This window comes from Oryzias latipes, chromosome 6, assembly GCF_002234675.1.
Source record: "Oryzias latipes chromosome 6, ASM223467v1".
Taxonomy (NCBI): domain Eukaryota; kingdom Metazoa; phylum Chordata; class Actinopteri; order Beloniformes; family Adrianichthyidae; genus Oryzias; species Oryzias latipes.
In genome coordinates, this window is record NC_019864.2 from 13,264,709 (window position 1) to 13,289,029 (window position 24,321).

The 24,321-nt window shown below is 38.2% G+C and overlaps 1 protein-coding gene across 3 annotated transcripts in view; it reads left to right on the forward strand.

The window, feature by feature from the left end:
• The window catches only part of dnah5 (dynein axonemal heavy chain 5), a 60,952-nt gene continuing 36,631 nt past the window's right edge, over window positions 1-24,321 (forward strand). The window contains exons 1-34 of one of the 3 annotated variants that reach the window (XM_023955674.1): window positions 1-184; window positions 3,454-3,576; window positions 4,328-4,412; window positions 4,893-5,056; window positions 5,405-5,623; window positions 9,149-9,286; window positions 9,614-9,790; window positions 9,885-9,998; window positions 10,105-10,212; window positions 10,828-10,950; window positions 11,224-11,439; window positions 11,823-11,849; window positions 13,424-13,531; window positions 13,855-13,940; window positions 14,076-14,283; window positions 14,405-14,518; window positions 14,679-14,885; window positions 16,819-16,899; window positions 17,655-17,745; window positions 17,989-18,134; window positions 18,658-18,835; window positions 19,325-19,576; window positions 19,783-19,979; window positions 20,082-20,175; window positions 20,712-20,842; window positions 20,942-21,018; window positions 21,131-21,255; window positions 21,340-21,575; window positions 22,009-22,227; window positions 22,306-22,368; window positions 22,488-22,726; window positions 22,938-23,085; window positions 23,210-23,302; window positions 24,114-24,313. In XM_023955674.1, coding sequence (XP_023811442.1) covers window positions 98-184; window positions 3,454-3,576; window positions 4,328-4,412; window positions 4,893-5,056; window positions 5,405-5,623; window positions 9,149-9,286; window positions 9,614-9,790; window positions 9,885-9,998; window positions 10,105-10,212; window positions 10,828-10,950; window positions 11,224-11,439; window positions 11,823-11,849; window positions 13,424-13,531; window positions 13,855-13,940; window positions 14,076-14,283; window positions 14,405-14,518; window positions 14,679-14,885; window positions 16,819-16,899; window positions 17,655-17,745; window positions 17,989-18,134; window positions 18,658-18,835; window positions 19,325-19,576; window positions 19,783-19,979; window positions 20,082-20,175; window positions 20,712-20,842; window positions 20,942-21,018; window positions 21,131-21,255; window positions 21,340-21,575; window positions 22,009-22,227; window positions 22,306-22,368; window positions 22,488-22,726; window positions 22,938-23,085; window positions 23,210-23,302; window positions 24,114-24,313 — 4,874 coding nt within the window. In that variant the 5' untranslated portion in view covers window positions 1-97. The remainder of the gene's footprint in view (window positions 185-3,453; window positions 3,577-4,327; window positions 4,413-4,892; window positions 5,057-5,404; window positions 5,624-9,148; window positions 9,287-9,613; window positions 9,791-9,884; window positions 9,999-10,104; window positions 10,213-10,827; window positions 10,951-11,223; window positions 11,440-11,822; window positions 11,850-13,423; window positions 13,532-13,854; window positions 13,941-14,075; window positions 14,284-14,404; window positions 14,519-14,678; window positions 14,886-16,818; window positions 16,900-17,654; window positions 17,746-17,988; window positions 18,135-18,657; window positions 18,836-19,324; window positions 19,577-19,782; window positions 19,980-20,081; window positions 20,176-20,711; window positions 20,843-20,941; window positions 21,019-21,130; window positions 21,256-21,339; window positions 21,576-22,008; window positions 22,228-22,305; window positions 22,369-22,487; window positions 22,727-22,937; window positions 23,086-23,209; window positions 23,303-24,113; window positions 24,314-24,321) is intronic. The other 2 variants (XM_023955675.1, XM_020703879.2) reach the window with 2 other exon arrangements.

Consider the following 24,321-nt stretch of genomic DNA (forward strand, 5'->3'; position numbering starts at 1 on the left):
CCAGAGCGTCTGCTAAATCTCTGTAGGTTAGCTGCCACAAGAAATCGATTTAGCTTTACATTTAAAACAATCCACAAAGAAAGACAGACTTCAAATAATGTCTGTCTCCTCACGGATGTCCAAATCCAGTCACAATAGCGGAGGCTCGCAACGCGACGTGACCAGAGGGACGCCGGAGATAAAGGTTCGATTCCCGAAAGTTAAAATTAATTATTGATTTCGTTTATTGAGAGAGGATATATTTAGACACTTGAAACACAGTCAATGTGCACTTGTTTTTTCCTAGTTTTTTGTGCTTTTAAAATATTTTTTTGTTCAATTGTAGGCAGTTTAAAAAAAATATGACAACAGACAAACGTTTAGAAGAAGAGACAAACGGGTACATTTAAAAGTGTTTCATTACTTTGCTGCTCTTTCTGAATGAACTTAGTCAGTAGGCTAACAAAAGATTTTTTAATAGAAAAACATATTTAACTTTCGTGTTTTAATCTGCCCGTAGGAAAAAAGAAGAAAGTTTATTAAGCTTTAGCCTACTTCAATATGGAAGATGACAGGGCTATGGAGAAAGGAAAAGGGGAATGAGAATTCTGAGATTAATGCTGGAATTTCTCATTGCTCTTTTTGTTCTTTCTCCATGGCCCAAATCCTCTTCTGTTTTGCAACATAATAGTGAGGCAGTATGCTTGCATTTTACTTTTCATATACTATCTCTATATTGTAAACTTAAAATGTTCCAATTTGGTCTGAAGAAGTATTCAATTAGTATACAGTACTTCTTACACTACACATGGTCTGTAGATTACTTTCTATATTTATACTTATACTCAGATATACCTTATACCATAAACTTAAAATGTACTGCTAATATTTGGTAAGGGTGAGTTTGAAATAATATATGTCAACCTATGTTCCAAGTTTTTGTTGTTCCAGTTACCAGCTGGCATTAAAGACAGCGCAATAATAAAGAGCATTCAGGTTATGTTATCATTAGGCCCATATATATTTTATTACAAAATGAATAAGAAAAATAAGATTAACAGTAACAAAAACAGAACTAAAAATCAACATGAATGTCAAAAGCTGGTGAAAAGTCACATGTGGTTCCATATGTTTATTTAGAACCTGAAACACCTTAGAGTTCCTGCATGAGAGCCGTCTCAGACTTCAGAAACATTGCTGTAGGTGTTGTGACGTCACTCTCTTGCACTTCTTGTGAGTTAAAAGAATGACAACAGAGGCCTTTGTATGCTAAGTGGCATGGAAAAATACACCTTTGTTAATAACTAATCAGATTGTTTTTACCTACTGCTACAATCTCCATGGCGATGCAAATGCTTACACACTGGACAGGGAGACATGGATTCAATTTCATTGAAACAGAGTCATAGGTCAAGAGTTTAGGGTCAGTTTACTTCTTAATCTGTTTTTGTTTGTGTTATTTAATGCAGACAATTGTGTTAGGCTTTTTTGTTAAGGTTTCTAAATATTTAAAACGTGTTCAGAACATTGGATCAAAAACCAATGCTCTCAATTTTTGCACAAAATTGTGATCACGGCTATGTTTTAAGATTTTGCCACAGTTTGTTCTTATGAATGTTTGTTTTTCGGGGTTACAATGTGCTCAGTACCAGAGAGAATGCGGTTTTATGTTTTACTTGTACTGTAAGGGTAAGTCCACTAGATGGCGCTGTGTTGTTTTAGAAAAACTGCCACTTAAAAAGCTGAATGTTGTTTGTTCAGAGAGGATTTAGATTCATAGAGTTTAAATTACATTATATCTTATATCCTTTTATGTGTGTATTTATATGTAGGTAGGTCGGTCGGTCGGTCGATCGATCGATAGAAGACAGAGTGGGTGTTTTCATAGTATAAGCTTTGGTGCAAGAAATATTTACATATTTAATGAACACTACTGTACACTGTGACTTTGACCCATGCAGTGATGGTGCAAAGCTATTTTTTCTTTCAGAATGACAAAAAATGTGAAGTAATTTAATAGAGAAAAAAGCATTTTGGCATACAATTTAAAGACACTGAAATAGTAGACAGTTTCTAAAGTTTTTTTTTCATATTTTGATTTACCTGCACAAACATACAGTATTCTAATGTGCAATAAATCTTGGGTGAAAGAAGTTAAAATAAAAAGGAAAATTAAATCTTAAATTCAAATTTAATGCAAAACAATTTCCCCTGAATTACCACATATTGATAAAGTCTGACAACATATGTTTAACCTTTAAACTTTAATTTAGCGATACTTTTGAAGAACAATAATCCCCCCTCCATGATCAGGGTTATAAGAGAAGAAGACTTGTAATGTGAGACCAGGACCTGGCCAACAGTTCATCCAACACCATGTTGCTCTATTAGAAGTAAAGCTGCTGTAATTTGAAAGCAGAAGCCTTTGTGGTAGGGCAAACGAGGGATTGCACTTGCAGTATTGCAGAGCCTCCTGTTCTGTATCACACCCTTTTTGCTGAAAAGGTTTTTAGTTCATAAAGTTCATAAAGAAAAACAAATGAGGATGATGGAATGAGTCATAAAGAAGCTGACCATGCAGCATTTTAAATCAGACCACCACAACAAGGTAAACAGCTTGTTTTGAGTGATTATTTTCTATGACAGAACTTTTTGTTGTGTTTAGCAGGAGATGGCATTCACACCCTCATTATCAAACCATCCCTTAAGATAGGGATGTCTGAATAGTGTTTTGTTTTCATCTGTGCTGTGTGATTGTTCTTCAGTAGAACCTCCATGCAGTGATCGTCTCTACTTTAATTCAGATCCCTTTTTTCGTGTCTTTTACATTTTGTTTGAACTTTATCTTTTACTTTCTAATTTGACTTTCATTTCTTATTCCTTCTGTTTGTGGTATTAGCCTTCTCACAACCTAATCCAGGTTCTGCTGTATGTGTTTTAGCCATGCAAGGATTTGCATTTGATCTTCAAAGGCCCTTTAGTCAACTTTAATTAATTTTCTGTTTTTTATGTATTTTGCTCAGTTTTATAACCAAACACCATCTGCTTTATAAACAACTGTGATAACTTATTTAAATTAATCTGCCAAATACTACACCTAGTAATTTTCCTCATGATGTCACCTTTGTTAAAAGCTGTCACCCAAAGTTAATTATAGCAACATTATATATCAGCAGTTTTTTTGCAAAAAGAAAAATTTACAAGTGATAAAACAGGAAGTGGCTGCCATTGCAAGTAGGAAACGCCATATCAAGTCCACACCATATATTATACAAATAATGTTGTCCAATTGCTTCTGTCACATGATGTAGTGAAAAAATATATATATATATTTTACATATTTTTAAAGCATTTAGAATAGAATTTGTCAAACGTTTATAGATCCGTGTCACTTGATTGTCTTAGTTAAGGTGTTACTGTTGCAAAATTAGTATGTGCTTCTATTGTTTATTTTATGTTTGCAAACCACTGAAGGAGGAGCGTGAGGCGAAGCGTGCTCAGCTGGATGGAAGGCATGACTACATCCTCAACACCTTGGCCCTATGTCTGGGACTGGAGAAGGACGATGTGGAAGATGCCATCCTGGAGGGAGTTCAGGTTTTGAAAGAAACTTTAAGCCTTGGGGGGGTTAAAAATTCAAAAGTAATATTTTTTGTAAAAAAAGAACCCATTTTGGGGATTTATTTAAATCAAAAAGATAAATAAACAACCACAGCATGAACAATCTTTAAGTTAATTTTTTTCTACTCAAAATAACAAAAAAACATTTTTTTTCCAGCTCTATTTGGTGAACCAGTACAGCTGAAAAAGTGGGTCGATAAACAAATACTTGGCATCAAGTTTCAAATTACTCCTATTTTTGTGAAAAGCTGTTTGAAAAGCAACTATTTAATAAGATGAAGAAAAAAATATTTAAAGCAATACTATTTAAAACTATGAAATAAAAAAGAACATGTTACCGTGCATCATACCACAGGAAGATGTGTTTAATAGCAAGATGTGTTTTTTTTCTCAAGTGATTATAAATTAGATTTTATCATCATAATATATGAAAGAATATATTTATTCTGTTATAATTCTTTTATGTTTACTACAGCTTTATGATATTTAATTATTGTGTTAAGATAATTTTCAAGTGAAATAACAGGGTATTGAATCATAAATATATAAAATTAAGATTCTTATTTTACTGTAAATCCTTCAACTAAAAGACTTTTTACAGGATTGCTTAACCTTATGCCTTCATTCTAAAGTACTATGGAGAACTCTTTATTTTGGGGTAATTTTGTCATTTTGTTTGTTTGCATCAGCATTTAAAAACGCTACACTAAAGTTTTTCTCCCTGCAGATTGAGCACATGGAGCAGTTCTTCGTGGCGGATGGCCTTTCACACCTCATGTTTTATCACCAAGACAATGGACCAACTGGAGGAGGTAATTTAAGAAACACTCAATGTTTCATAAATATTGGAGATGTGTTATTTTCATTTTTAATTCGGCAAAACATATATGCAAATTCATTTGTGGAAACTAAACTGCTACATGCTGTGTAGTTTCAACTCCCTAAGTGTGCCTCATTTTTCTGTGGTCACCTTTTATAAAGTTTGTATAGTGTTTTTTAGTAAATTCAAAATCTATTGGTGTTACAAACATACTTGAGAATGTGATTGATCTTTTGTATTTTATTCATATTTTTGAAAATTGCCTCTGGTTTGAATGGGTGCGGGAATCCAAAGATTACATATTTTATTAGTAGTAGTACTAGAAATATTGGTACTTCTAGTATTGTTAGTAATTCCAAGAATGACTCTTGTCCAAAAGTTTAATCATCAAGATGTCAGTTCTGATTCCTGAATCTCCAGTGCTGATTGTAATTATGTATTATCACTGATTTTTGTATTTCACCTTCTTCAGCAGCTGACAGCTTCCCAGTCACTCATCTGGTTTCCCAGCAGCCTGGTCAAAAAAAGAAAAAAGTGTTTTTAACAGACGGAAAGACTGTGGAATTGACAGGAATGTGTGTCTTCTTTATAAGAACCAATACTGCAAAGCCGGTGACTTCTGAAAACATACACAGGGTGAGTCACCTAATGATGCTAGTATATTTGCAATCAATATCTATCCAGTACACATTCCTTTTACACTTACTAACTTGAACATCCTGAAGGTCTTTGTGTACAGCTGAAGACACATAATTTCAAAAGCTGGTGTGCTTTCTCTAGCTCTCACATGTGTTGTCAATTCTTCCCATTCAGCGCCATTTCAGGTCACAAACTCTGGTTAGACAAAGAAAGGAAGTTTCTCTATCTGGAACTATCATTTGTTCTCAATAGTGTGATAGTGTTAAATTTGTAAAACTTGCCTCCATGAAGCGACTGTCACGTACAGAGACATGAATTTAAATTATGCACCACTTCTTTTTACAGGATATCAGTTTCAATATGCTGGACACAACAGAAGTAGGTCTGTTTAAGAGCATGGAGCAGTTGTTGTCTGAGGTCTTCATCCCTTCGCTGAAAAAGACTAACCATGGTTGGGGAGAACTAGACAGTCCAGAGGCCCAGGCTATAAAGGAGGAATATATATCTTTATTTGAAAGCTTTGCCTCTGTTCTTGTCGGAGCAGAGGAGTGCATAAAAGAAAAGGTAAGAAATTGTCTGGATCAAGGTCTTAGGTACCCTATTTTTTTGTTCTATCCTTTTAAAAAAACACATGATTTAGTCTATCATCAAGCTCTGCAAAGTTTAAAAAAATCATAAAACTTTTTTCCAATGTGTGTTCTACACAAAATGCCCAAGGGCGTTACATCACCAGAAACCCCAAAAGCAACATCGATAGCCTCATCTCTTCTTTCTCTTTCGGCTTTTCCCATCAGGGGTCGCCACAGCGAATCATCCTTTTCCACCTCACTCTACCATGAACATCTTCTACCCTAACATTAGCCAACTTCATGTCCTCTGTTAAGACATCCATATATCTCCTCTTTGGCCGTCCTCTTGCCCTCCTACCAGGCAGCTCCATCTCCAACATCCTTCTACCAATGTATCCACTATCCCTCCTCTGAACATGTCCAAACCATCTCAGTCTTGCTTCTCTGACTTTGTCGCTAACACAGGCAACATGAGCCGTCCCTCTGATGTACTCGTTCCTTATCCTGTCCAACCTGGTCACTCCTAAGGAGAACCTCAACATCTTCATCTCCGCTACCTCCATATCAGCCTCTTGTCTCTGTCTCACTGCTACCGTCTCTAACCCATAGAGAAGAGCTGGTCTCACCACTGTCTTGTACACCTTTCCTTTGAGTCTTGCTGACACTCTTCTGTCACACAACACTCCTGACACTTTCCTCCACCCGCTCCAACCTGCCTGCACTCGCCTCTTCACCTCTTTTCCACACTCCCCATCACACTGAACTGTTGACCCCAAGTACTTAAACTCCTGCACCTTCTTCACCTCAGCCCCCTGTAACCTAACGCTTCTACCTTGATCCCTCTCGTTCAGACACATGTATTCTGTCTTACTACGACTGACCTTCATGCCTCTTCTTTCTAGAGCAAACCTCCACCTCTCTAGCTGGTCCTCCACCTGATCTCTACTCTCACTGCAAATTACAATGTCATCCGCAAACATCATTGTCCAGGGAGATTCCTGTCTTACCTCGTCTGTCAGCCTGTCCATCAGCATAGCAAACAAAAAGGGACTTAAAGCTGATCCTTGGTGTAGTCCCACCTCCACCTTGAACTCCTCTGTCTGACCTACAGCACATCTCACCACCGTCATACTTCTCTCATACATGTCCTGAACTACTCTGACATACTTCTCTGCCACTCCAGCCGACGTCATACAGTACCACAGCTCCTCCCTCGGCACCCTGTCATACGCCTTCTCTAAATCTACGAACACACAATGCAGCTCCTTCTGACCATCTCTGTACTTTTCCAACAGCATTCTCAAAGCAAATATGGCATCAGTGGTGCTCTTACGGGGCATGAAACCATACTGCTGCTCACAAATCTCCACCTTCTTCCTAAGCCTGGCTTCCACTACTCTTTCCCACATCTTCATTGTGTGGCTCATCAACTTTATTCCTCTATAGTTGCTGCAGTTCTGCGTGTCACCCTTGTTCTTAAAGATCGGGACCAGAACGCTTCTCCTCCATTCCTCAGGCATCTTCTCACTCTCTAAAATCCTATTGAACAACCTTGTTAGAAATTCCACTGCTGTCTCTCCTAAACACTTCCATACCTCCACAGGTACGTCATCAGGACCAACGGCCTTTCCGCTCTTCATCCTTTTCAGAGCCTTCCTAACCTCATCCTTTCCAATCTCTGCTACTTCCTGCTCCACAACAAACACATCTTCCTCCCTTCTTTCCCTGTAATTTTCCTCGTTCATCATCTCCTCAAAATACTCCTTCCACCTTTTCTGTATACTCTCCTGGGTTGTTAGCACCTTTCCATCTCTGTCCATAACCACCCTTATCTGTTGCACGTCCTTCCCATCTCTGTCTCTCTGTCTGGCTAGTCTGTACAAGTCCTTCTCTCCTTCCTTTGTGTCTAACCTGTCATATAGCTCATCGTAAGCTTTCTGTTTGGCCTTTGCCACCTCTCTCTTCACTCTACGCTGCGCTTCCTTGTACTCCTGTCTACCTTCCTCAGTCCTTTCTACATCCCACTTCCTTTTAGCCAACCTCTTCCTCTGGACGCATTCCTGTACTTCCTCATTCCACCACCAAGTGTCTTTACCGTCTTTCCTCTTTCCAGATGACACACCTAGCACCTTCCTACCTGTTTCCCTGATAATCTCTGCTGTAGTTTCCCAGTCATCTGTACGCTCATCCTGACCACCCAGGACCTGTCTCAACTTCTGCCTAAATTCCTCACAGGTTTCTTCATTCTGTAGCTTCCACCACTTGGTCTTCTTTTCTGTTTTCCCTCTCTTCTTCTTCCTGACCTCCAGAGTCATCTTACACACCACCATGCGGTGCTGTCTGGCTACACTCTCTCCCACCACCACTTTGCAGTCATTAACCTCTCTCAAATGACCTCGTCTACATAGGATGTAGTCCACCTGAGTACTCCTACCTCCACTTCTGTATGTCCCTCTATGTTCCTCTCTCTTCTGGAAGTAAGTGTTGACTACAGCCATTTCCATCCTCTTCACAAAGTCCACCACCATCTGCCCCTCCAGATTCCTTTCCTTCACACCAAACCTGCCCATCACCTCCTCATCACCTCTGTTGCCCTCACCAACATGCCCATTAAGGTCTGCTCCAATAACAACTCTCTCTCCTCTGGGAAAACTCTCTATGACCTCATCCAACTCACTCCAGAATCTCTCCTTCACTTCTAACTCACAGCCAACCTGTGGCGCATACCCACTGACTACATTCACCATCACCCCTTCAATTTCTAACTTTAGGCTCATCATCCTGTCTGAGACTCTTTTCACCTCTAGAACACTGTTTACAAACTCCCCCTTCAGAATCACTCCTACCCCGTTTCTCTTCCTATCAACACCATGATAGAACAGTTTGTATCCTCCTCCAATACTACGTGCCTTGCTGCCCTTCCACCTTGTCTCCTGCACACACAGTACATCTACCTTCCTTCTCTCCATCATGTCTGCCAGCTCTCTGCCTTTCCCTGTCATTGTGCCAACGTTAAGAGTCCCTATTCTCAAACCTATGTTCTTGCCTTTTCCCTTCTCTCTCTGGCCACGGACCCTTCTGCCTCCCCTCTTTCTTCGACCAACAGTAGTCAAATTTCCACCGACACCCTGTAGGTTAACAGCATCGGTGGCGGTCGTTGTTAACCCGGTCCTCGACCGATCCGGTATGTCTAAAGTGTTGTGAATGATTCGCATGGTTATTTTGGCAATGTTTACGCCGGATGCCCTTCCTGACGCAACCCTCTCTATTTATCCGGGCTTGGGACCGGCACAGAAGTAATTGGCTTGCAACCCCTGTGGCTAGATTATCGATAGCCTCATCTAAGGGGAACATACTTGATCAGTTTTCATGTCACAATAAAACTTTCATTAAAATAATGATAGCTTTCGAGATAATTGATCAGATTCTCAATGGTAAAATTTCAAATTTTGTCATAGATAAATTCTTCTTTTTTTCAGAAAGGAATGTTGTTGAATGCACTGTCATGGTATTTCTCCAGGTCTCTTTGCAAAAGTGCGACACGTTTGACACGCAGGCTTTAAAAACTCCAGCAGACTACACGGCTGCAGCCAACAACAACACAGAGGTGAAGAAGTTAGAGGCCTGCATGAAAGGCTGGATCCAACAGATCGAACTGGTAAGAGGGGTTTTAAAAATCCCCTTTTCCTCCTTTAACCTCATACAGATTTATGAGTTTTAGAGCAGCTGGCAGCAAACTGTTGGTCAATTGCTTTTGCATTGACAAATTGCAATAGTTGTTATTGTTACAACCATTTACTCAAATTTTTCTCCAACCTGTGTGATATATCGGACCCATAGTGCAATGACTTGATAACTTTTCTTTGTATGAATGTGTAAATATGTGATGTAATATTTTCTTTGAAAACATTCCCACTGGGTTCTTTTGCTCTTCTGAGGGCCAAATGAAGGGTTCACTTATCTTGTCAAAAATCCTGCCCTTCAGATTCTGTCTGAGAGTAACCAGCTTAGAAAGGTGACTGATGACCTCGGTCCTCGTGCTGAGCTAAACTACTGGAAGAAGAGGATGTCCCGCTTCAGCTATCTCTTGGAGCAGCTAAAAAGCCCTCATGTGAGGACGATACTGAGGGTACTTGGATTGGCCAAATCAAAGCTCATTGAGGTCAGACATGGCTGGCATTCACCAGTAGGGGCTGATAAAGTTTTCTGCCAATATGAATAATGTATTGCTAAGCATGATATTGTGTTTTCCTTAGTCATGGATTGAAATAGACAGGAGGATCACAGTTGCATCAAATGAAGCCAAAAACAACGTCAAATACGTGTACAGCCTGGAGACCTTTTATGAACCTCTCTACAAATGTGACCCTGTAAGGAAAAGCTTTTGTACTAGGTGCATGTTAGAATCCTGTACAAACTGTTCTACTGTTCAAAAAAAGAAAAAAACTAACACAATTTGATGTTTTTCACCCCCAGGTGGCAATAGTGAAAGCAGTCCCAAGTTTGATCAATGCCATCAGAACGATTCACAACGTTTCTCGCTATTACAACGACTCAGAAAAGATAACAACACTTTTTTTGCTGGTACTGTAGACCCCAAGTGAACAGTTGACATAACTCATCAAAACATTTTGTTCCCCATATTAAAACTATATTTTTAGTTTGTATGAATCATGTTAACTTTGCGATGGGCAAATGAGAACTTTTTTGTATTAGGGAACAGATGTGACCAAATAAAACCTTTACATACTCAGTATGAGGGCGGCAGTGGCTCAGGCGGTTGAGCGGGCCATCCAAAGATCAAAGGGTCAGAGGTTCGATCCCCACTCCCCCCAGCCAAATGTCGTTGTGTCCTTGGGCAAGACACTTCACCCTCCTTGCCCTTCAGTGTGGCTCCACTGGTGTATGAATGCATATGAATGCCCAGGTGATGGTCAGAGGGGCCATAGGCATGACCTGGCAGCCAGCTGAGGCTACAACAGTAGCTTACCATCACCAAGTATGAATGAGGAGTGACTGAATAATGGACACACTGTAAGTGCTTTGAGTGACTTGAAAAGCACAGATAAATCCATTATTATTATTATCAGTAGATTTTCCCCTTTTTATTGGATGCAGCATCATTCTTTACTCTTGTTTGCACAATTATTCTCAAACTGCATGATTTGTTTTACTCAAACCATCTTCATGTGTCTTCAGGTGACAAATCAAATGGTATCTAGTTGCAAGGCCTACATTACCAACAATGGTTGTGATTCAATATGGGACCAGCCTAGGCAAGAGATAATTAGAAAAATTAAGGCTGCTATTCACTTAAATCAGGTATTGAAACCAGTTTATTGATCATGTCAGTGTTTTTTATGGTATGTTTTTTATAGTTTCTATTATGCATTGCGTTTGTCATTAATTGATGTTTTCTTTATTTGCAAAATGTTGCTCTTTCAAAATAAGGTAAAATAATTTTATAAATTCTGTATAATCACTTGTGTTGCAGTGTCTTAAACTATGATTTGTGCATTAAAAGTATTGTAAAGGATATTTTGTCACAGTTTCTGAGAAAATTACCATTTTATTCCCCTAAAATGTGTTATTTAGGAGTACAGGCGCTGTTTCCAAGAAACCAAGAGGGAGTTAGAGCAAGCTCCTTTAGAGAGGCAGTTTGACTTCAGCGAGGCGTACATATTTTGGAAGTTTGATGCCTTCCAGAGCCGGATGGAGAAGATTCTGAAGATGTTCAACATCATTTCCACTTACTCTGTGCTGCAGGACTCTAAGATTGAAGGGCTTGAAACCATTGCCACCAGATTTAAAGTAAGTAGATCTTTTGATCCTGTTGCTTTTAAAAAGCAATTTTTAAAAACATTTACATCTGCTGCTACCCAATGACAATGAAATTGATTTATAGTTATCATCCAACTTACCCTTTTATCCAATTAAAAAGAGTAACGTTTCTTGGAAATGACTGAAAAAAAGTATATCTAAGGTTTTAATTTATTTTGAAAATGTGGATAATAATAGTGACTCATAGTTGCAGTCTGATATACAAAAAGTAAAAACCTGAAATCATTGCCATAAATATTTTTATGGGTAAAATGTATAGTGTTCCAGCTGTCACTATACAACCTGGGTTCTGTTGTCCTGAGTAAATATTGATATAAGCTGTTTTCTCTGTTTCTGCTACTGTGGATGTACAGACTACAGAGATGCAGGAAATATGGGAGGTAATCTGGATAGACAGTCTTCCACTTGTATCAATGCATGTTCTGTTTTCTTTCTGTTGTTAGTTGCATCTTGTGACAAAAGTTGGGACCATGAACTATATCACCATGTCTATTAATCAAATTTTTCTAACAGCTGCACTAACTTTCTTTAACTCGTTTTCTTTAAAAATAGCCTATCTGATGCTCCTGTTTTATTTTTTCCTTTTGTCAATTACATTTCATTTCTAACCGAAGACACATACTTCTTAATACTGTAATATCTAATCATGTACTGAAGATCCAAAACTGCTGACAGGGACAATATTGATATTTTGATTTCAAAAACCTAAAAAGACAAATGAGTGTGCTTTGTCTAGCTTCATAGCATGGATTTTTTTTCCATGCATGATTAATGTTATCAGACATTTACATAACAGGACACTTTCACTTAGTTCATAACTGTAGGCAATTATCCTCCTTACACCTTGATGGAAGGTTAATATGGGAAATTGAAATTGTGCTCAAAATTGATAACGGACCTATACCACACAAAAACAGCAAGACAACTTCAAGCCTGGCCAAAAATGTGAAACCCAAAAAGAAAACGGTTCAAAATTGGTATAGGCCAATTTGGTACAGACCACTCCAACAGTTTTTGATGGAAGCCCCAATTGTGAGGAGGAATTAAAATGGCTGTGGAGGGGGAAACTTCTTTTAAATGGAAAAAAGAAGTAAATCTCCACCTGAACCAAGCTCATTAAGGATGATCAATAGCTGTGACCAGTAAAGGGAAACACAAGGCAAGAACATGCTAACGCATGTCCTTGAATGCGAATATAGCCCATGGTGTTCACACTGGACAAGCAGGGAGGCGCTTTTTCCTAATTAATTTACTTTGACTTTTTCTACTGTTTACTAGCATATGTCTGCCACCTACAGATGGAAGAAGCTTGGTGCGCATGTCAAAGCGGTGCAAATTTGGTGAATCTTGCTCCAGGCTTTTTCTTTCACAGCTTTATCAATGTCAATCTATGATTGACATGGTGTCATGTAATTGCGGACAGGCACAAATCATAATAATAATAATTTCTCCTTCATGATCAATTTTTAACCGGAGGGCACGTCTGTCAATTAAAAGGGATGCCATTCATTACAACCAAACACAATTCTCTGATTCGTTAAAGTTCGACCTGGTTTAACTTTCAATGTATGCGCATTTTGTAGAGGACAAAAACGGTCTTAAAGTGTGGGTAGTAATGTGTGAGCATGGGAGGTTTAAGTGCGGAAGCCCGAATCGCTCAATTACGCTCGTTTAGATTGACTTTTCATTGTGTGTGGCCACTTGAACGCACGCTGCTGAAGGCAATGTAAACGTTGCTTCAGGGTTGGACCATACAGACAAAAGAAACCAATGAAACCCAATATATGTATGGCCCTAATGCACAACTACAATTAGTTGATGATCAGATTAATTCTTGTGTAAAGATTAGCTTTTTGCATGTTTAGAGTCCTTCCAATAAACTTAAGATCTTTGCTTTTCATTTTTGACCCAAGCAAGTTTATAGTAACTTGTGTACATTTCCTTTTTTTCACAGCCCATCTTGATGAGCATGAAGAACAAATCCTACAGTTTTCTTGACCACAGTGCAACTAACTTTGAAACTGACTTTGAGCAGTTTTGCAAAAGGACTTCTGAGCTCCATGTAAGTTCATTTTCAGATAAACATACCAGTAATAGCTTTTATATTTTACTTTAGCTTTCACATTTTATGGGTTTTGCAAAGGCTTGACCAGTGGGTTAGTGCCACTTTGTAAAAATGACGTGTTTTTCTGCATGTTGTTCTACTTATTCCTGCTTTTGCTGCAAACATTCAAATAAATGAATCAACGCTAAAAAATCCAGTGTAAAGTGGATCTAGGGTCATTTTGTACTCTTATAATGGATTTTTTTTTTATTTGTTTGTTCTTTAAAGTTTAGGCTTTTAGTTCAGAAAACTAAACATTATTCATGTTCTTGTACTTGTAGAGGCAGCTGGAGAAATTCATGAATGATACTATTGAAAACATTCAAGACACACAGAGAGCTTTGGATGTGCTTCACCAGTTTGAAAGGTAACCAAGAATTAAAAAGTTTGCATTAGTCAGAAAAGAGGGAAGGATCCTTTCATCTTATGTGGGTCCCATAGATTTCTTTTTGTTTTCCTAAAAAAAACTATCTTTCTGTATTCTGGAATTCACTAAAAACAGACTTGGCATCCCGGATCTTGGCACTGACACTAAATATCAAGATATCCTGCTGAAGTACGGTCAAGATATTGAATGGGTTTCTGACATTTTTGAAAAGGAGAAGTTAGACCCCCCCTTCGAGAGAGACTTACCTCCGATGGCAGGTCGCATCATGTGGGCTCGGATCCTGTCCAGGCGAATCACTGATCCAATGAATTTCTTCCAACAGGTTAATTATAACTTCTGATAATTAATAGTTTTACTCTCAATAATGTAACCTTTTTTAATCCACAATAACAATATTTGATACGAATAATTACCAGCTACATAGTTCTGTTCTCCCTTCACAGCAACCAGGTGTTCTTTCCACTCAAGAAGCAAAGAACATAATCAAGAACTTCAATAGGATGACAGAGATTCTGTTGGAGTATGAGAAACTCCATCATCACAACTGGATGACAAAGGTAAAGAAGATGGATTTTGTAAGATGCATATCTAATACACAATGTGAGTGAGTTCATCCATGTTTATTACGACTCTTAGCTTTGATTCGCTTTTTTTTTTTTTTTTTCCATTTTGCCTAAACTCTGCTTTCCTAAACAATGCTCTGAAATACTCTTGTAGGTGACGGATGCAAGACTGGGGTTGGAAGCTACTCTGTTGGTCAGATTAGGGGAGACAGGAGAGCTGTTTGTAAACTTTGATCCAGAGCTCCTGATCCAGATAATGGAGACAAACTGCATGGCACGGATGAATTTAAAGATCCCTCCATTTGCTGCTGTTTTACAGCAGAAAGAGTATACCCTCAAGAAGAACAACAGCCAAATGCAGGTACACAATTTTCAGTGTTTTGATTGGGTTCATACCGTACTGTCAGACAGGAAATGCATTTATGTTGATTTTAATGTACAAAAACTCTGATTTCTAAACATTTATTTAGCTTGAACACTTGGGACACCCTGTTAAAATTCCAGTCTTTAATGAATCAACTGTCTTCTGCCCTCAGCCAAATGTGCTGATTCAGCATATGCAGCGAGCTAAACATAAAAAGGGCTTCAAATAATCACAAACTCTCCTTTCTTCAGCCACTTTTTAATTTTAAAAGAGATCATTGCATCTCACAGGGTTGCCAAGCTTCCCACTTTCTCTCATACAACTAGATGGAAGCTTAAGACACAAAACTTATATTTTTAGAAAGATTTGTAAATCTTGTCACCCCAAATATAAGAAAAAATAAAAATAAAACCCATTTCAAATTAGCTAATTAAACTAAGAAGAAAAGTTGCAACCTTGGGGGAGACAAATCACTTCCTGCCTGACATTTTTCCTAAAATGTCACACTTCATAAATCAAACACCCAACCATAATAGAAATAACGACTATTGAGTAACGTTATTTGCGACAAGCAAGGCAACTTTGCTGATGGGTCCTACGTAATGATTCTTTTCACCGTTGCGAAACACCTTCACTTAGTTTTCTGAATCGTTGTCTTTGCTGGGAAAAGTTTGAATCACTACTCCAAGTGGCCAACCATTTCATTTTTCTTGTCCATTTTTGAACAGGACGACATCTCCGACTTGTAGATTGGGTCTTGATTTTTTCCATTTCAGCCAGTCTTGAAGTCCACTTAAGAACTCTTTCTGCCATCGTCCCCAGAAGATATTTGCTGTAATTGCTGAGCTGAACCCATCTCCACTATTCCCTGTAGAGGTCTTGTTTATCAAACTGACCCGGTGGGACTTCAGCTGTTCCAACTTTTTGTGTGAGAAGCATGGCATGAAAATGGGTGAAAATGTCAGGATATTCTGGGTTAGTGGAAACTGTAGTTAGTGGTCTTGCATTAACAATCGCCATCACTTCTGCCGTGAACGTCACTTACATCTCATAAGTGAGCTTTCCGTGCTGGAACGGTATCTAGAAACACGTCAACTCACACCGATCACATGCTCACAAGCACCTGCCATGTGGGATGCATGTGGTGGATTAAATAGCCATTCAGAGCCAAGATCTTGAAGATAAGTGTTCACTTTTTTGTTCTGTTAAAAATGTTAAAAATGACGCTTCTAACTGCTCTCTTTCTGCCTACTGTCTAGAGACCTGCAGCTCTGTTTGCACCTTCAGTAAGGTGTCTTCCCTGGTGGCACACTTGTGTATGAAAGTGTCTAATTATAAGCTGAATTGCATGGTGTTTACGGGGTATGAGAATGGTATGAGTTTCTTCAGTTTATAGCTGAGCCATTTTTAGTAAACCTCCATGTTTGTTGCTGTCCATGAGGGGACTCAATTTGCTAAGTGAGCTTTGTTTGTGCTTTGTTTGTGCATACTGACCCTTTTTGATGCAGCTGTTGTCATGCCTGTAAACTTCTCTTTAGACACCCTGGATTGTTGTTTGGCTTGCGGAGTTGCTCCCTTGTCCTATGTTCATCACATTTGTGCCACCCAGAATACTTGTCATTTGCCATTGCTTTCAAACGTTTAACTATATGTTGCAGTCTAGCGATTAACTTGATCAAGCTATTTCATCTAGAGAATCTTTCAAATCTAACGGTTCCAAGGTTGCTTTTGGACACAGAGGTGATGCAAGGCATGATCAGAGGACACAGTTCCACACGACTTTGGACATACACATCAAAGTGTTGTTTGTCATTGCAGATGCAACCGAGCACTACTTTAGACTTGGTTTAAATATCACTCGGTCAACTGACATATCCACCCCATGACAAACCAGATTTTAACCAGAGTTTCTGTGCAATCTGTTTCCCAGTTTATGCTCAGGGAGAACGAAAGAGTGCGGGCCAAGATTCAGCCCATCTTCCACCAGCTGGCCATGCCTCATGTTGCTAAGGTAAGATAAATCTTCAGGTAGGTGGATAGCTGTGCTGTTAACAGAACCCAATTAATCAACTAGTAAATTTAGCAGATAACAAAGTTTTCATTTACTTTGGTAAATAAAGTGACTTTTCATCCAGTAAAGATATGATTTTAAGAGATGAGCACATTTAGCTTTTTTAAGACAAAATAAACAGAAATACAGCAGCAGCTAATACAACTTTAGTTTGGATTTAGAGTATATTTTTGTTACAAAGGTGTAGGATATTCCTCAAATGTTGACATTACCTTAGTTAGCCTGACAGATGCTCATGAATATGAGAAAGAAAAGCATATGAGTAACCCAAACCCAAGCAATGACTACAGTGTGAGTTACATTTAGACACAGAGTTTAGCAGTTCTTAAGATGGAAATGACAGATATTCAGGTTTAATGAGTGCTTGTTATGTAGATTCAATAGTTTTATTAGTAAATTAATACATTTCTGAAGGCTGATTAATGGCAAAAGCAGCAGAAAAATGTACAGTATAAAGATATTCTTATTTAAACAATAAGAAACTGAAGAAGGTGAAGCAATGACATTTTGAGTTGATTTTTTCCTGACTCTAAAGAGGACAGATGTTAATGAAAATACTATTGTTTGGGAGGGTTCAAGTAAAAGCGACACATATTATTTTTTTCTTCTAAAAGTTTAATAATTAATCGTGTACAATATTGACACCAGCCTTGTTAAAAGATGCTCCTTAATAACTGATCTAGCTTTTTTTACAGGTAGATGAGGCTATTCAGCCAGGCTTGACCTATCTCACCTGGACATCACTGAACATTGACAAGTATTTAAGGGACACCAAAAAAGCACTGGGTAAGCAAAGAAAAAAAGAAAAGCCAAATCACGCCTTATGTGTTGAGTTAAAATTTTAACAGGTCAGCCTGTTGTTCAATACAAAGGCATGACTTGATGGATTCATTGAGTACTTGTGGGATGGGTCCCCTTAGCTCCTTAGCTCCCCTGTCTCTTGTCTCTAAACTCTACCCTTTGTTTTATGCTTTCTTACCTCTTTTTTCTCTTTTCCTTTTTCTGTTATTTGTTTTTCTATGTCCCAAGATGACCTGGAGCTGTTGATGAACAGAGTGAATGACCTGGTGGAGTATAGGATAGATACAATTCTGCAGGAGATGAGTATGGTCACACTGTGTGTTCTGCCTGAGGATAACCCAGTCACTTGTGAGGAGTTGGTTCACACCACCAGGGTAAATAAATATTCAGACTGGGTATTTTATTGAAAAAGTACCATAACTGTACATTTTAGGTCACTTCCATGATTACTTACGGGGCGACAGTGGCTCAGGCGGTTGAGCGGGTCATCCAATGATCAAAGGGTCAGCGGTTCAATCCCCCCTCCCACCAGCCAAATGTCGTTGTGTCCTTGGGCAAGACACTTCACCCTCCTTGCCTCCAGTGTGGCTCCACTGGTGTGTGAATGTGTATGAATGATCCCGGTGATGGTCAGAGGGGCCGTAGACGTGAAATGGCAGCCACGCCTCTGTCAGTCTGCTCCAGGGCAGCTGTGACTACATCAGTAGCTTACCATCACCAAGTATGAATGAGGAGTGAATGAATAATGGACACAATGTAAGTGCTTTGAGCATCTGGAAAAGCACAGAAAAATCCAATCCATTATTATTATTATTACTTCATTTTTGTCTATATGGATTATTTTTTTTCAAAGTGACATTGCCAAGGCACTGACTAAAAGATGTTTTGAATGTACAGGAGCTTTGCAAAAAACAAGCCCAGAACCTTCATTATAAGAGCATGCTCGTGGAGAAAGCTGCTAATGAATTGATCAACATGCTGATGGAGTTTGAGGACAGTCAGAAAGAGAAAGAGGAGAAAAATGAGGAAGAAAGCTGCACTGACAGCAAGACCATCGACCACCTAGAGAGTGAAGGTATGCTGTTGTTGAAGTAGGACACTGTGAAATGACCACATTAGCTTGTATTGGTCTAGACACCTCAGTATGTAGAAATGCATAGATAGAATCTAGCTATCTTTCAGTGACGCAATGGGGAAATACAAGTGGGAAAAGATTGTGTTGCTAGTGTTTGTTTATGTTTGCCACTCATTTAACTATACAGCCAATGTACAGTGTGGGATTGAAATATATAGACCACAGATGCCATTTAACTACATCCACATTTTTAAAAAAACAGTTCGGAGTTACCTAAGTTTTAATAAATAATCAAAATTACCTTTGTTCTTTTGTTGTTTTTTTGTCATTTTTTTAACTACTAAGATGCTCAGTTTGATCACTTTGATGAAGGGGATGGTGAAAATAGATGAACTGATAGATGGATACCAAAGATGAGTTAATGAAAAGCTAAGGTAAACATAAATCCACGTAATGTTGTCAATATGTAGTATTGTTTCACCTCTACAGGAGAAGATGAGCATCAAAGTGAGGGCCATCTCATCTCGAAAACCACACTGCCCCAATCGGGGAGCACTGGTCCTTCCCCTTCTTTGGTGAAGAGAAAAAAGAAGATGGATTTAAAAGATGTAATGGAGGAGGAGGCCCAGAAGTTGCTCTCCCACTTTAACCACAGGAACCTGGATGCTTTGCTCAAGATGACTCGCAACACCCTGGAGATGCTACGCAAACATTTTTCTTCGTCTTCTACCAATTTTTTAGGTTAGCTTTGTCTAAAACGAAACAAAAAAGATGAAAATAACATTGAGTATTTGTATAGCCATCTGTGTTTTTGCTAATTCCACACTTTTACAACCTTTGTTCGCAAAAAGTAGCACTGGTAAATTTTTTCTTTGCTCATGCAGTAATAGAGTGTAAAACATGAAAATCCCATCATGTGATGTATAGGAGTTTTTTTTTGTTTATAGGTGAGAACATGCCCCCTGGCAGAAACAGAAATCGTGCTCAACAGGCAGTCTTCAGAGTGGACGTGGTTCTCTCCATACCTGACATTGTGATAAATCCAGCACTGGAAAAAGTCCAGGAGGCTTTGAACCAGATTGTAGAGTGTGTGGTCAGTGTCAGCAAGGGAGTAGGCCAATGGAGCAAAGACAGGCTCTCTTTGGTGCGTTTGACTGTTGAAGATAATTGACAAGTAATTGATGACTAATGGATTTCCTTGTGGAAAAAAAACAGCTTTTTTGACACTTTTTTTTTTCTTTGACAGGGAAAAATGGATGAAAGATGCATGATATCCCTAGAGCAAGACAATTCTGAGAGTGCAGCAGAGGATGTGGCAACAACACACAGGAGTCTGGCTGGTATGAAAGTATACAGCAATTCATCTCAGCACTTTAATTCATCTGACATTTGCTAGACATGTTGTGGGATAATTCCCCCGCGATGGGCTGGTAACCTGTCCAGGGTGTACCCTTCCTTCACCCAACAGTGACTGGGATAGGCTTTAGCAACCTTGTGACCCTGAAAGGGATTGAGCGGGTTTAAAAATGAATTGATGAATGACATTCGTATTCCATCATTCTGTCTAAATCTTTTAAGTCATAGCTCAGCAGGCCACAAACTGTTACAGAGACTTTAAAAGGAATTTCACTCCATGAATCAGTTTGAAAGACAACCTTCACTCTTTGCCAGTACAGTGTTTTTGTTTTTAGGACATTTTATTGTGAACATCTTACATCCAAAACTAAAATAAACCTCAGGAAAAGTTTTTTTTTTCAAACGCAAAATGTTGAGTTTCTAATTATTGTATTACATAGATCCACCTAGGGTACTGCAGCTGTTCTATACTCTCACGTATACTCTATACACTCTGTCCTGAAAGCCTTGTACTTCACAGATGGCAGCATCTCCAGTGCCTCTGTGATCCAAGCTTTTCCATTCAGAAACTACTACAAAAATGTGTCGGAAAACAAAGAGGTTCTCAAGCTGGTCTCTATTCTCAGCTCTTCCATCACTTCCACTAAAAAGGTAGATGTGTGATAAAGGATGCACACAATTCACATGCACTAGCGCATGTGTGTTAGTATATTGATTATATATTTATTTTCTGTCATAACTCCCAAACAGGAAGTATCGACAGCTTTAGACCATTTTAGTCAATACCATCACATCTGGAGAACTGACCGGGAAGACTCTTTGCAAAGGTGCAGCAATTAAAAAAAAAAGAATGCAATATTTCAGTTCTACTTGTAAAGCTAGCCACAATTCTTTTTAATTACTATACATTTTCGTTAATAATTATATATTTTTTTACAGGTTCAACCAGACTAATCCACTGCTGTCTAAATTTGAGAGCCAGATTGTTTATTACCAGGACCTGGAGACAAAAATAAACTCTGAGCCAGACTACATCAATGTGGGAGCTTTAGCTTTATTCACAGGTTAGTCCAAGTTATAAATATTGAAATTCCTCTTTAAGTAAACAGCTGCTAAACACTTTTGTTTTTTTATTATTTATTTTAAAGCATCCCTCAAGACCTCCCTGACTGTTGAAACAATGCAATGGATGAACGATTATCAAATGTGCTGTAACAAAAAATATCAACAAGAGCTGGAACAGATCCTTGCAATAATTGATGAAGCTGGAAAAAAACTAAATCGACCAATCAAAGACCTGGATGACATCCGCATTGCTATGGCTGCAATTGACAAGATCAGAAAAGACCAGATATCAATAGAGTTACAAATTGGACCAATAGAGGTAAGCTCTGGAAATAAGTGTTTTTAAACAGGCTAATTGATTTTTGCTAAATCTTTCTTATTCAGATAAAACATGTTTGATACTTAAAACTTTACATTTCTTCTAAAACTATGTTGAAGGTTGCCAGAAAATCATTAAGCGTATTTTACATAAAACTATTGATTTTAGCAGAATCACATGAAGCAGATAATTTTTGTCCCTGGTCAGTTTTTAACCCCTTGAGGAGCTTCCTTGTAATTTTTGAGTTGAGGGGAAACTGTTCCAGGGTTTTTTTCCAACAGATTTTGATTAAAAAAAAAAAAAAAGGTATTCAAAGTCTCTTTCTAAAGCTTTATTTCTCTTAATGCATTCATTTAAATAAGATTTAATAATATTTGAGAAAAATTGAAGTGTGAACATATAAGACTGAGGAATCCCTTTCTCCCTAACACAGGAGTCCTATGCCATGCTCAATAAGTATAAATTTCCAGTTCAGAAGGAAGAGGGGGAAAAGGTGGAAACTCTTCGTTTATACTGGGATAAGCTCATGTTCCGGTCTACAGAGGTTCAAAGTGAGTTGGAAACTTTACAGCCGAAGTTCAAAAAGGAACTGGAAAGCAACATGATAGTCCTACAGGAAGAATGTCAGAACTTTTACCAGGACTACGACAAAGTAAGAGAATATAAACAGGAATACTATTGTTTGTATTCTGTTTTTTACATTGTAATGTATTACCTCTGTTTCCTACAGGATGGGCCAATGGGGGTGGGGCTTGCTCCTCAAGATGTCAGTGACAGACTCATCATGTTTCAGGTTTGCTGTTCCGTAAATGGACTGAACCTACAATTGTATTGTCAACAGAATCCTACAAACCTAACATTTGCCATGAGTGTTAAAGATGATATTTTCTTTGGCTTTGTCTTGGCTCTCAGAATCAATTTGATAATTTGTTCCTGAAGTACACCACATACTGTGATGGAGCAAAGCTGTTCGGAATCACTGTAACCCAGCATCCTCAGCTGATGAAGATTCGGACAGAGCTGACTCTTCTACAGAAGTTGTATGGCCTTTACAACAACGTCATCGAAACAGTCAATGGTTATTATGACATCCTCTGGACTAACATCAACATAGAGAAGATCAACAATGAGCTGCTTGACTTTCAGACAAGGTTAGAATTCTTGAATAATTTTGTTAAAGATTTTGAGAAAAGCAGAAACAAGAATGATGCAAAGAAAGAAGCTGATTTCCAGAAGAAAAAAAGCTAAACAGTAAAATTTTAAAATTGTGTGGTTTTAATTGCATTGGAATGAGAAGAACTAAAAAATATGTTTAAAAAAGGGTAGTTCTAAGCTTGGTAACATATGCGTTTTGACCTAAAGATGCCGCAAATTGCCCCAGGCTCTGAAGGAGTGGCAAGCCTTCCTGGATCTAAAGAGAACCATTGATGAATTTAGTGAGTGCTGCCCCTTGCTGGAGCTTATGACAAGCAAGGCTATGATGGCACGTCACTGGAAGAGAATTACAGAGGTCAGCAAAAGTATCATCTATTGACAGCTTTAGAATTTTTTTTCTTATGATTAAAATTTTTGCTCCTATAATGAAATATTTTTGGGAGTGAAATAAAGTTAACTTAACTAATTTTTATGGACAGGTGACTGGACATAACCTGGATGTGGAAAGTGAAAATTTTAAGCTGCGCAACATCATGGAGGCTGATCCACTCAAGTATAAAGAAGAGATTGAGGTAAGCATGGAGATTAAACAGGGCTGAGTCTTAAGGAGCTGAACAAATAGTCAATGCCAATGAGTATCAAATGAATCATTTTAATTCAAACAACAATTTGATATCCAAGGCAGCAAATCAGAACTTTTTTGCACCACTATTTTCACATGAAAATTAGTTTCTATTTAGTAGTGTAAATGCATTGGAAAATAGAGTACATGTTAAATGTTAAACCAAAGTTTCAAAGATAAAGGGTTGAGATATACTGAAAAAAAAACACATTCTTAATACTGTATCAAATTATGTGTGGATTATTAATTATTGAGGAACTAAAATAACATTTTGGTTATTAGAATAAAAACTTTTGCAATGATACCAAGTTCTAATAACAAACTTATAAACTAAAACAGTTGCAGTGCTCATAGCATGGAAACCAGATAATCAGATAAATTAAATGTGCTGACACACAGACTCAAACATTAAACATAATAAGCATTTTGGAAACATAAACTACCTATGAATAATTCATGATTGCTTTGTAGAGAAGGCTGTCGCATCATGTGTTTCAGAACTTCAGTTCTATTTCAAAATAAGTATTAGGTATTAGCTGGGATGTGTAAAGTCTTACTTTGACAGAACAAACATAGTGCGTTTATAAAAGACTAAAAGGAACTCAATAAATGTAAAAGTTCATTTAATAACATTTGGTTTACAAGCAGTATAAGTTAACAACAAATCTATGATTTAGTTTATTGGGGAGGTTTGCAGATTCTAAACGTCACATCAAGTATTTTTTTTCTTTCTTTTCAATTTGGGGGCTCCTTTTTTGCAGGATATCTGCATCAGTGCAGTCAAAGAGCGAGATATTGAGCAGAAGCTGAAGGAGGTGATCACTGAATGGGACAACAAGACTTTCACATTCGCTGGCTTTAAGAACCGTGGGGAGCTGCTGCTGAGAGGAGACAGCACATCCGAACTTATCGCCAGTTTGGAGGACAGCCTGATGGTTCTGGGGTCGCTCATGAGCAACAGGTTTGCCC